This window comes from Formica exsecta, unplaced genomic scaffold (genome assembly GCF_003651465.1).
Source record: "Formica exsecta isolate Colony F162 unplaced genomic scaffold, ASM365146v1 scaffold15, whole genome shotgun sequence".
In the NCBI taxonomy this organism is placed as follows: Eukaryota; Metazoa; Arthropoda; class Insecta; order Hymenoptera; family Formicidae; genus Formica; species Formica exsecta.
Genome location: NW_021848825.1, coordinates 2,863,175 through 2,877,227, shown reverse-complemented (window position 1 = coordinate 2,877,227; position 14,053 = coordinate 2,863,175). Strand labels below are relative to the sequence as shown.

Sequence of the window (14,053 nt, the reverse complement as noted above, 5' to 3'; positions counted from 1 at the left end):
TCAAAATGAAATTATCTACATATAGGCACTCTTGTTTATAAAAAAAAATATATATATTTACAGCAATGGAGAATGGATACATTTGTACACAGACTTATATATTATATTTATATATATATATATATATATATATATAAAAGCATTCACACTCACAGGGACACTTACGATATGATCTAAATAATGTAGATCATTGACTAATATCCATGTGTTGCGACAACAGGTGATTTAGCTTCTAAACTTAAAGGTTATGAAGATGAAGAAGAGGAAGAAGATGAAGACGACATGATGGCAGTCCAAGGCACTGATGGTCAACAATATGTTGTACTTGAAGTCATCCAATTAGCTGACAATCAAGGAACTGATCAGGTATTGTCAAGCAAAATAGTTTGAAAGATTAATTTATATTTTGGAATAAATTATATATGATTATATATATTTATAATAGATGGCTGTAGTCGCAAATGAAGATGGAGAGCTAGTAATGCAAGATCCTTTAAGTCAAGAAAGTGGTATAGTAGCAGAAACGGGAGAAGAAGTTGATGGAGTAGAAGATGATATAGAAATGCAGGATTTAAAGATAGAATCCATTGCCTCCAGTCCACCTAAACCTTCAACACAGAACACACAAAGTGATCCAAAGTTGCAAAAGGAAATGGAAACTTGTTTTGGCTTTGATGAAGTGAGTATATATATAGTTTTGTTGTTTAATTGATTAATTTTTTGCAAACTTGTCTACATTAATCATGAAAAGAAACAAAATATAAATTTATTTATATAGATAAATACATGATATATATGGCATTTACTTTTTTAGGAAGAAGATGAAGAAGAAGAAGAAAGCAGTAATATAAACATGTTACAGACAATTTCAACACAATAATAACAAATATACGAAGAAGAATGTACCTATTTAATAGTCCAATGTTTTACTTTTGTCCCAGTGTTAGTGTACGTACCCTCCCAAAAAATCATTAAAAAATCGAAAAAATTATATATACTGTGTACAGAAAAAAACTGTGTGAGTGCAGTGTATTATCATTTAAAAATATCCACAAATAGGGGAAACAGTCTAATTGAGTGCGGTAATCAAAACGCAATTTTTTTCTTTTCCAATGTGCTTTATTAATTCTTTAGAGTTATACAGTTTGGTCTTTTAATTAAACCATCATCAGCATCTGTTAAATAATACATAAAAAAAATACATTAAAGTAATATGTGTAAAACAGTAACACATAAATTATAAAAATGAAAATCACAAATAAAAATTACATACATAAAAAAATAAATTAAAGAATGCAAATGTCCTTCTGTGACTTCCGCAACCTCTACGACAGATAAGTACACACAATACGCTTTCCTCCGATTTCAACCGTTAAAAAAGGAAATGCACGGCAGTAGTTGTTTGGAAGCAATCGGCCAACCGTGTTTTTGAAAGTCTACCTGCCTGTTCGACATATAAAGCATCGTAATTTTTGTAGGGAATCTTATACATTGCTGCGCAGCTCATTTGGTAGTATCTTTATGTACAGGGAAAATAATTCGTCGTAATTTATTCCATTGTACAACTTGTGTCTAAATCATAGATCACAGGCTTGAAATGTTCTGAGAATGTACGGGATATTAAAATATGAAAGATATTCAATTTTTTCATTGCTATTCGAGTTAGATATATTCAAATTTACATTCTTCTTATATATTTCCAATAGTGTTTTTAGATGCTCTTGTAATATTTGAAATATGAACGAGAGCAAGCAAATATCCATTATTTAACAAAATATTAATTACAAATTCAAGATTTTTTTTGTAAAATCTCGGGTGAGAAGTGGAAAACTCTGTCAATTAGGCTGATAACGATGTTTTTTTTTTTGGCAGAGAGAATATCGAGACTCAAAGTGTAAGTATCTTCTAAAATAGGTGAAACCACAGTCAAAGTTTAATTGTATAAAATTATCTTTTGAAATCATTGTGACATCGAGAAAATTTACTTGGTCATTGGTTTTTTCCTCCATCGTGAATTGTGATCTTGCGTGGAATGAACTAAATGTTTTTAAAACAACTTTGAGAAAGAGAACATCGAAGAAGAAACCGCCAATATAATAAATGATTGTTCGAACATTGTACAATGCTTTTAAACAACCACTGCCATATATTTCCTTCCTTAATGACTGGAACTGGAGGGAGGCACATTGTGCTTGTTTGTCGTAGAAATTGCTGAAGATGCAAAAGAGCGTTTCTTTAATTTAATTTATATGTAATTTTATATTTGTGAATTTTCATTTTTATAGTTTACACTTTACTGTTTTATATATTATTTTTATGTATTTTTTATGTATTATTTGACAACTGCTGATAATGATCCAATTAAGAGACCAAAACATACGACTTTGAACAATTAATAAATCACATTGGAAAGAAAAAGAATTTGCGTTTCGATTACGACGCCTGGCTTTCAATTAGTCCATTTCCCCTGTTTGTAGATATTCAATATCAGAATCTTCAACTTCGTTTTTCATCTAAAAATACTTTGCATATCTCTAATAGGGAGCTGCAGTGTGATTCACATGCATGGTACAAGAACTTCTTTTGCCATTAGTGCATTAGGTACATAATAATTTATAAAAATATTATAGTTTTGTGGTTTAGTAAAATATCAAGCAAATGTACAATTATAAATTTCTTAAAAATAATATTAAGAATATTAGGTAAGATTGCATATATTAATAATAAGGAAAAGTAGTATAGGATATCTTGGCATAATATTTTCAAGTTTATTTGTAATTATGGTATAGAAGCTCATCACACACACGACTTTCACTAAATGGATGGAACGAATATTAATTCTGTCAAAAACAGCTCGGGAAGATGAAAATAACAAAAATAATATGAGGCTGTAATGTGTAAATAAATGCTTATTGTCATATTTCGAATTAGATATCATTTTAATGTTTCAAATACGAAATATTAAGAAGGAAGTAATTTAAAAATTGTATCAAAAATATTTTATATTATCTATTTATATATAATCATCTTTTCTTATGTTAAAAATTGGAAAATAAGTAGAGAAAATTAAATAAGTTAATATATATTGGTTTCATGGGGGAGATTGATGCATATTATACGTAAAAAGAATATAACATTTTATTAGAGAAAAGATAAGAGTTTTTGTTAAAAAAGAAGAAGCAATATATACATTATTTTTTTAACAAAAATATTTGTTTTGTTTGCCATTCGTTAATTAGACATCAATAATTCGTGCATAACAATTTTTGGCGAACTTCTATGTGTATTATTTATATCATTTTATATATATATAACATAGCGAATTAAACATGTTTTATAGGAAGAAATAAATATTGCAGATTTACTGTTAGATTCGTGCTCTATGTATATTATAAAATTGTCGCGAGTTTATTCACATCTTGTATTTAAATAGCCTTTAATACACATATATAACTGTTTAATAATCATAACCTCGCACGTAGTGTTTCCAATTTAATTTAGGGGCATGATAATTTCCGATAAAATAATTAAAAACAAGAGCACATACATATTAATAAGCGATTTCGATTTGATTTTAGGAGAAATAGTGTATAACAAAACAATCGTTGAAACGATGGATTTCTTTTTATGAAAAGCAAATTTATAAGCTCATGCCTTTTTATCACTGGAAACATTACACTTTTCCAATAAAACATTATACATTTAACATTACAATAAAATCGATAACTTTTTAACATTTTCTTGTTAATAAAGCGATACAAAATATATATCTTTATGAATATGTCAGAATGAAAAACAATGTGTAATTTAAATACTCGTACAATGTTGCTCATGAAAGAAATTATTTCGCTTACCTTTTGTAAGATTCGAGGTAACGAAATAAACCTTGTAAAAAATATGTATAATTTTTTTTTACATACAAATTGTACAATTGTAATTTAGTGATTAATTACTATATGCTGTCTAAAATTCTGCACTTTCTTACATTATCCCAAAGAATAAAAGCGGTGTAACATTTTCTCGATAAATAAACATTATGTCGTCGACAATATATTTATTTCGATCGTTCATCATGTTCACGTTCAGGCTTTAATTTTCCAGGTTTTAATTCTTTTAATTTTTGGGGTGTTTTATCTAGATTTAAAAAATAAGTTTAGATAAAAAAAGTAAGATTAGTTAAGATTGAGATAATGAGTACTGTGATTTATTGACATTTTTAATTTGTAATTTGATCTTTTCTTCTTATCGATATTACTTTATTCAAGTTTGTCGATAAATGGCAACGTTTACCAATGTATATTTACACTCCCCTCTATTAGTGTTATTAGAAAAGACCACACCCAAATGCACCCTTGGTCATCAACCCCATAGGCAAGTTTCTCATCGTCTCGTTTATAGGGATATATCTAAAGCGTTAAAACACGCGATGTGAATTGCGTGACCCATGTTGTAATGAAGATATATATACACATATTACTCTTTTTGAGATAAATCAATCAGAAATCGTGTTTTATTAATGATTTAATCTTAATCAATCTTATTCTTAAAGCCATTCTTTCTCTTGTGTTATATTTTATAACTTATATGTCTTTTTTCTTGTTTATTTTTATTTTTATTTTAATTTCAGTAAAAGTTATCAATGGTAAGTGTTCTGATTAAGAACAGTGAAAGTGCCTCGTCGTCATCGGTTAGTCAAAGAATCGTAACGTTAAGAACGATTTACGGTAAATTCTCTTTCGACCGAGAGATAATCTCGGGTCGACAGCACATACATACTACTGTCGACAAACGAAACGGACACTGGGACAAATGGACGTGACATAGGGTACAGGCCCACGCGAATGCACTCTCTTGGCCTCCCACGGCCTCACCTTTACGTGGCGAGTCGCTGTATACATAGGTAAAAATGTGTGTATATGTGTGTGTGTATGTTGTGTTTATTGTGTGTTGCGAATCAGTTGGAAATTTCCTCTGTCAATATATAGACCTGATCGAAAAAGATTAATTTTTTTTTGTTCCAGAACTCCCTCGCGCGTCCGTTAATCTAAAAAAAGTAATATATATATATATATAATATAATACTATAACAAAATTATGGACGTTTTTAATAGATATTTACCACTCTAATTTTACCATTTTTTTTAGCGTAATATTAATATATAAATAATTCTCGTGCGTGTTATATCTTTTAATATTCAACATATTCTAGATTTTTCTATGCGGGTTAAATATGTGATACGAAAAGCCGATAAATAATCTTGAGATTAATTTTATAATAAAATAGGAAGATAAAATTTAATGAGCAAATAAGCCTCTTCAATAAAATCAACAACAGTGAAATGCTCTTTTATTTTCGATACTTGCAGCTTGATATATCAAAGTTGTGAGAAAATTTTGGTCATAAATGTGAGAAAACTTGAAAGTAGGAATACACATAGCTAACAATAAGTAATAAGATATACCGTAATTATATATTATCTTTTTATAATCGCTATTATTAAAGCTTTTTTCCATCATTGTGGAAAAATAATTTTTGATATTATTACGTAAATTTAGACATTCCGAAATAAAAAAATTTTATGTTGCAAATTAAGTATACCTATATTTTAAGATTCACAATAATCTTTCTTAAAAAATATTTAATAACAAATGAATTAATGACATGTGTATGTTATTATTTTTATAACGCTTTTTACAAACACGTTATTTTTTTGAAAAAAGATAATATTTAATACTATCTTAGAAAAATATCCTTATGAGTAATGAGGTTCTATAATTATAAGCAGATTGCATTTTAAAATTATATGTAGTCTAATGACTACATCGTATTGTGAAAGAACGACAAGAAGAAATTACAGAATATACAGATTTCACGTACACGCAGGGGTACAATAAATTTTTCAAAGCATGTTTTTATATCTTTTCTTTTCGCCCATGCTGTTATTATTATCGTTGAAACTAGATTCGAAAACGTCTCGTTGCCATCGCTAGACACAATCTTGCTACCTCCGCTATAATCTATGCCATGCTCGGCGGAGAACGCGGAGACGCGTGAGATAAACTCACGTGTCGGTGAACTCGTGCCGTGCACGCATAATCGTGGTCTCGGACCACGCGTATGTACATACGTGTACGTGTATACCGCGCAATAAACCGCGCGTACATATATTATATGCAGTTTCCTTTTCACGAGGACCACCTAGACAGACCGTGACGATGATCTAACCGGATTCGACGCTGCGAGAATCTACGTGTTCGCGAATACATTCACGCATACAGGCAAGCGCGGCCGCGCGCAAAATTGCGCGTGCACACGTCGCCCGTACGTAAATTACGCACACGGCTATCATTCCCGGATAGTAAGAGCGGATAAATGAGACACACGATCAAGCAGATACAAGCGTGCGAGCCAAACGTGTATAGGTCTTTCGAAATTCTTTTACGAGCGCCGTTCGCGTGACAAAGGTCGCACTTCGCGTGCGCTCCCAGCCGAGAATATTAAATGGCAATGTTTCATCGTATACGAGATCGACAGAGTCTTACCGCGGAATACATGTTATAAGATCGATCGTGCGTTGAGACGAAAACGTATAGCCAAATGGGTTTCAAATGTCAAGTGCAGGAAAGACATATATCCTTTATTAATGTTGAATGAATCATGATATAAGCAAGAATTCCATTTTCTTCTAATGCTACGTATGATAACGTTTCGGAATTAGATATGTCTCCGAAAAATTTAACTATATTAGATATTTATAGTTTGATCTGCGCGAAGAGAGAGCAACAAAAGCGAAAGTATGAGTCAAAAGAGATTAATAGTGCCAAATAGATTTCTAATCTTTGAAATCATAGAAATTGCTTTTAAAGTTATTTAATTTTCTTTGATCTTCTATCTGGTGCTTATAAAAAGGAAAAAAATAGCGCGAGAAACAGTCGGGGTTCTCACTCATTATTAGACTCACCACATCCATACATCCATACACAGCAGGCATATGTACTGTTACAATTTATAACTCCGAAGGTGTTCCAAGCAGAAAGCTTGTTTTTCCTAAGAGAAATCCGCCAGCGCCGTCACATTTCTGCGGTTTATCTAATTGCCGGAAAGAACTATAACATGGAAAGATTCGCGTTTAGGCTCGCAATGAGAAATTAGGTGTCCGTCCTTGTTGGTTACCCGTAGACGAATTTCATGATCTGTTTTTACTATGAAAGCAATTGTGTCAAACAAATCACTAACTGTTTAATGTATGCTAAAATCCCTTCGATGTACAGCTTAATGATAATCTCTAATGCATCTTTACAAATATTTTAAATAGTAAATATTTTAAAAATTTTAAATAATTATTGCTACTGCGCATTACATTTTTTAAGAGAATCTTTAAAGAATTTTTGGACAATAACAGAACTTATAATTATTATAGGTAATATTAATTAAATTGAAATAAAAATAGAATTATATTATCTAGAATATAAAGAGACAGTGAAACAGTAAATTATTCGAATTATATCTGGAAAAATTTTTGAAACAATATTATATACATACAATCTAAAACGTGCAGTGATATAAACTGCATAGCCGTTTTTACTCACTTCAACCGGAAACATTATGTCCACATAGGTGTCAAATGAGAAATCGACGCTGTCTGGATTTCATCATCTACGATTGACGACTATTCATTGTGCCGGATCTCCTTGCATATTACTAGAGCAAGTACTTTAATTGCAGGATGTCGTTAGTTTATTGCGACAATCAGCCGTGCGAATGACTTCATCTATGATGCGTGACGGCAGGTAAATACTTATCGTTGCTTATAAACCCACCCTATTAATCATTCATTCTATTGTCGTAGATCAGCCTGCAATGATGCATTTAAAATATTTTGGAACTAATGTCTGGCATACATGCAGAGTTTTTACACAAAAAAACAAAGGTATATTTTATAAATGTGATCATTTTTAGTTATATTTATTATATNNNTTTTTTTAAATATATAAAATATATTTCTAGAAAGAAAAATATTTTAACACACATAACGGAGAAAATCAATTAAATTAATTCATCAACTAATATTTATGATAATGATATACAAACACAAACAAAAATCGTGTTAATTCAAGATATTATTGATGCAATCGGCCTTTAATAACTATTCTACCATATCGCAAAAATGGATTATCAGACACCAGATAGAGCGGGATGGAACGAACACACTGAAGTGATAATGAACGAGATAACATGCAGACGATATTGATATTTTTAATGAGACGATGACAATAACTGCAATTCTACCGTGCCTTGCTGCCTTGCGATTCTTGCGTAACGCGCGTTACGCAAATCCGACAGGCGGGATCGCGTCAGCTGTTGGAAAATGTACATTTCCTGGAGATATTATTCGAGAACAATAAGCTTTCGTTATCTTGTTAATTTATACGAAAACACTCTGTCAGCGAAAATACTATGTATATGTATATCCATTGCGTAACACATTACGTATGATAATAGAGTTAGCGTTCTATTATGTTTCTAATTCTAATTCTGCAAAACTGTCAATCTCGAGCGAGTATAAACACACAGCGTATTTCTGATATCGATATTATTTCACATCTCACATAGCAAAAAAATTTTGAAAAATCAAAATTTACTAACTGCAATTTTTGACAGCTAAGTGCACAGCTGCATCCGGAAACGTCGCAAGCATCACTGCGCGTTAAATATGCATAGTTTGAGTTGAGACATATTTTATCTCTCTCTAACTCTATCCTACTTTGTTTGGAACACATTGACTGACACGTGTTAATATCTCCAGACCCGGTCTACCCTATATTTTAAATGGCAGGACATTTTATTACTTTTTATGTTATTAACAATACAAATACTTATCATATACCTGATCGCTTCTCTCTCTATCTCAATTTAATCTTATCTTTGTAATTTATAGAATCTCTGTAATTTATAGAATTTGTTTTCCTCATACAAAAAGTAAAAACCAATAAGTTTGCATTTACTCTTTTGCGTTTCTCGGGCGCAGGTTTTACGGGCGACAATTTTATTCTAACAAAATCAAGCAAGAATCTCAACATCACCGTATCATTCGACCGTACAAGAATGGGTCCTTCGACACTCGATCATTTATTATCGTGAAATTCGAGATAGGGCAGCAAGCGTTTTTCCTTCGATATTTCGATCCTTATAAGAACCTCGGGTCGACTCGAGCGGAATGAATTCGTGTCCATGTGGTACGTGGAGCATAATCACACCCACGAGCAATGCCATAATCGAACAATGTTACGTCTTTATCGCCTCGTATAGTTACATATGTGTGTGCGCGTACGTGTATGTCCCCGCGCAAAAAGCAAACGCCAATTTGCAAGAGGGCGTGGCGCCATTCAACGAGATTCGCAAGGACAAAGACATTAAATTTTATCCCGTTGCACCACGATTTGTATCCCGTGATACCTATACCCGCCGATCTGTCTCGCCTACGTAGCAAGTTCGTAAAAAGCTCGCTGGAACTGGTGCTATGAAATCGAAAGTGCGACTCAGGTGTAGGTATGAATATCTCTGACACTTTGAGAAATAATAAGAAGGATAATAAGAAGAATTAGTCACTTCTATCACTGTAGATAAATTAATTCATTCTATAAACTCGAATCTCCAATCTTCGAAATCAGATTTTGGTCTTGAAACTTTATGTTTTACATACGTTTCTATATATTCTATAAATTTTAATTACTATACTTGTAATATGCACTCCTGTATTACATGTCTCTGAAATATTATAAAAGTTGTATATTAGAAACATTATTTATATTAGAATTTTCTATAGAAATAATTTGTAGCAGAGGATCGTATATTAATGCACTGTTATTTTGGCGATAAATTTCATTACGAATAATTTTTTTCGGAAGACAATAGTCATTACACAAACATTATCCGAAAATCGTTCCGAAGTTCAGAATGTCAGAATTTATATACAGACTTTTCGTCTCAAACATTGTAACTCTTTTGCTTGAAGAGTAATATTTTAAATAAGTATGTATTATTTATTCTAAGATTTTAGTTTCGTGTATGAAAATTATGCGTTAATCTATTATCATTTATCGCGATTAAAATTCTTTCTACGTTCTTTCCTTATTCGCTGTGTCAAATCAAAAAAAGATATACATATAAGCCCGTATTCAGAACGCGCTTACAACGATGTTAGCGTGTTGACATTTGTGTTTGCATAGTATCGAGCACTGTTTTTGATTGTTATCGCGTGTTTAGGTAACAGCGCTTGTTCTGAATACGGGCAATAGTGCTCACATAATATTCTTAAGATATAAATCTGAATTTCGGAATTTTTCCTAATTCTTTTTAATTTAGATGCTTTTTGCAGAACAACCTTAAGTTATATATATTAATCATATATATTAATATAAACCGTATATATTAATCGTAAAAATCGGAGATAAAAATCATAAAAATAGGAGATTATATAAAATCTCTTATCTGACATGAGATCGATAAACGGCATGTCGCTCTGCGCGTGCATTCTTAGTTGAGCGTAGCCCGTAAGGCATCTGATCATCCATCGAACCGATCAGAGGCTATCGCCGATCGGATTGATTGCCGCCACAAGATTTTCCGCTTTTCTTTGCCTTTGCCTAAGCGCAACATCGTCCAAAGAGATCGGCGGCATCGCCAAGAAGCGGATGAAAGAAGATGGCAAAAGGGAAGCGATATACGTGTTCGGTAAGAGAGAGAAGAAAAGAAGAAAAAACTTTGCGGACACACACACGAATCAGGATAGTCGACCACCGGTCCTCTTTTTGCGATGAGTCATCAACCATGAGTCTTTCCCGCGATTTCTTTATCACCTTCTTCGTCTTGTTCTTATCCTTTTACCGCCGTTCTTTATACCATCAGGTTGATTCTTCCTCTCGTCTCGCGGCTTCGTCTGTTCTTTTCGCATGGAACGTATCTGTTTTGGCCGCGCGCGTCGAGAAGAAAGCGAAGAGAAAGAAAATAGCTTCTCGCGAGCAAGAGTGAGCTCAGAAGACAAAGACTCTGGAAGAGAGAGAGAGAGGATTTCGAATACACAAACAGGCTCTCGGTTGGCACGGCACGACGTCGTGCGAGAATACGAAACAAGAAACGCACGTCGTAAATGTTGCTTCGACATAGGGACGACTGTAAAAATCCGCGCCGAGGAACGTGGTGTTTAGTACGAAATATCGAGAGTTTTTTTGCTAAGGAAAAAGAGCAAGGGTGCAATAACGTCGTCGCAATACCAGAAGCAACATTTAAAGCTCGTAGATGAAAGAGATAAAAAAAAAGTGTAATGCAAAGATATTTGTATTTTATGATGATAATATACCAAAGAAAAAAATTGTTGTAATCAAGGAGAGGTTCTTCATAATATTATATATATAATTTGATGTGCATTATTTATTTGGTAGCACGTGGTAGAATTTTCTGAATGCTGTTATAAGTATACGAAATGTAAATGAAATATAATCCAGGTATTAGATTCTCTCCATTAGATCTCAACGTTGATCATAAAATTGAAAATTTAATATCAGTAATCTTGGAATATTGTAAACGTGACACGCGCTTTTACCCACTTGATCCTTCATTTACGAAGCCGCAGACATTTTCGCGGATAATCGCGGCTCGTGGATGCGTGAAACTATCCGCGCTTATTCGCGCATGCAGTCCTTGGTAACGCATAAGTGCATTGGTGAACTGACATGCACGCGTAAGTCCCCGGATGCAACCGCGATCGCGCTGCAAATTGCGAAAACTCTCTTTTTTACAAGGTCGCTTGTTGCGTGTATAACCCTATGATAACCCTATGGACAGGCTTCCAATAACGGGCATAAAAAGATAAAGTTTTCTATTTTCAGATTACAATTTTACGCGTACGCTAAAAATGTGAACAATCAACTTTTTTTTTGCCCTGATACGAAAATGGCATCTTTCATCAACGATAAACACAAATCAAATGGACAAATTTAATACATATAGCTATCCAATTTCTCGAGTTTTAATTTTTATTTATTTGAAAATCATATTTTATGTAATAATGAAATTGAAATTATAATTAGTCGCATATTCAATATATTCGGCTTACATAAATTATCATCAGTATCGCATATTTTTATTTGAAAAGAATAAATAGATAATTGAATGCAAAAAAAGAAGATCTCACGAATGATGACGTTGATACACACAAAAGCAATGCGTAAAATAAAGCGGGCAAATCATATTTATATTCGACGTGTATATCGTTGAATGTGCATGCCTTTTTAGAAACACGCTGCGACCTCACGTACCCAAAAAGAGATACCATTCGCGAAGGAGTCAATAAAGATGATTTTACAGCCTGGACGCCGTTTCTCCGCGTTTTCGGAGAGATTTACGTTACGAGAACGAGGCGAACGGTAAATCTCCTAATTGTTAAGCCGGCCGCAGATCCGCGGTAAATGTTTCTTCGTTATTTTCAGTGTAACCTTACACCAGGGCTGCTGATGTAAGTACCTGTGACCACGATCGTAACCATGCTCTCGAGACGTGTATAAAGTGTAACGCGCAAAACCTGCACATCGTGTGTGCAGCTCACGACGGGTTTGTAAATGCGGCAGGGGGTACGAGGTGCCATAAGTCAGGCAGCTCAGAGAGAGAATCATATAAGCTCGCGGAATTTGAAATTTTTACTTGTCGCTAGACTAATCGTCATTCTCATTGTATTCACATATATGTGCTCGGGTTTCGCATTTTAGGGAGATGAGCGCGAAAGCATCTTCCTATAAGACAACAATATTCATGCAATATGAATTTCGAATGATAATTGAATAATAATCATTGTCATTATATATACCGGTTATTCTCTTCGATTAATCTGGGATAATCCGATCGGATTTATCGAGGGATCGCGAGAGAGATAATGCGATCCTTTCTCTCCCATTATCTATTGTCAATTCATGATACTGCACGTTTCTAGCGAACTGTCTCTCTCTATCTCTTGCTCAATAAACCTCGTCAATGATTCACGATTTGTGTTGCATGTTAGGCGATTAGTACGATATACACATGTATACATAAATATGCCGTGGAGACAGATATGTCTTACGATACGTTTTAATCCGTTCTCTAATTACTTGCGTTTCCTTCCACACATCTGATATATAAAGTGATTTGAGATAATTATATTTTCTCATATACGGGATGAAAAAGTAAGACAATTTTTTTTACAGGTAACGCTAGAACTAGAATATTTAAAATGCACAAGAACACCCGCGAAAATATCTCACGAACTGATATACTTTAATTGCTAGCACGTAAAATATTTCATAATTTGTAGGGCCTCTAGGCATATAGCATTTATTAACTGTAATTACAATTTGCGAGGCTTTGGTTGGCCAGTCGAGGTATCATTCCCGCTATACAGGAGAGCAACGCTTTGCGAAATGAGAGACGTCTGTTTTCCCTTATATCGATCCTGAGCACGAAAGTGGCCGCCGGACGAAACACGGACACGTGGGAACGCATTGACATCTACGTAGCTTTGTTAAAGTGCACCTTTAGCGCGCGTGTGTTGTGTCCGATAGGTATCGATTAATACGATCTCGGGCGGCAATTGCGCACCGTGCGTGATCACGCTCGCCACGAAAGCGGAAAATAAAATAATTGACGCAGATCTGGCCTATCGGAATAAATTGTCGATTAAGTAATTGCCGGGTTAGATTTTCGATCAAAGAGAAGGAGGAGAGAGAGAAGGAGAGGAGGAGAGAAGAGAGAAAATCAGTTGTTCAGCTACGATTGCTTAGCCATTAGACATGCACGATCGCATTGGTCGATATCGCAATTGCAAGAACATTTTGAATTGAGATCATGTGTCGTAAGACGACGTAAGACGCAACTAATTTAGATGATTTTGCGTCACGACAATTTTAAAAAAATTTTGTTTTATCGTAACAAGGAGAGAGAAATGAATACACGTAAAAAAAATTACAGAAAATTTAAATAAAATTTATAATAATGAAAAATATAAATATTAAGAATATCATA

General features: G+C 33.4%; 1 protein-coding gene across 13 annotated transcripts in view; it reads left to right on the top strand.

Moving 5' to 3' along the window:
- Positions 1-4,028, top strand: part of LOC115232852 (transcriptional repressor CTCFL-like) — an 11,502-nt gene extending 7,474 nt beyond the window's left edge. For 11 of the 13 annotated variants that reach the window (XM_029802987.1, XM_029802989.1, XM_029802992.1 and 8 more), the window contains 3 exons: positions 221-366; positions 446-679; positions 815-4,028. In XM_029802987.1, coding sequence (XP_029658847.1) covers positions 221-366; positions 446-679; positions 815-880 — 446 coding nt within the window. In that variant the 3' untranslated portion in view covers positions 881-4,028. The remainder of the gene's footprint in view (positions 1-220; positions 367-445; positions 680-814) is intronic. The other 2 variants (XM_029802996.1, XM_029802994.1) reach the window with 1 other exon arrangement.
- Positions 4,029-14,053: the final 10,025 nt, after the last annotated feature.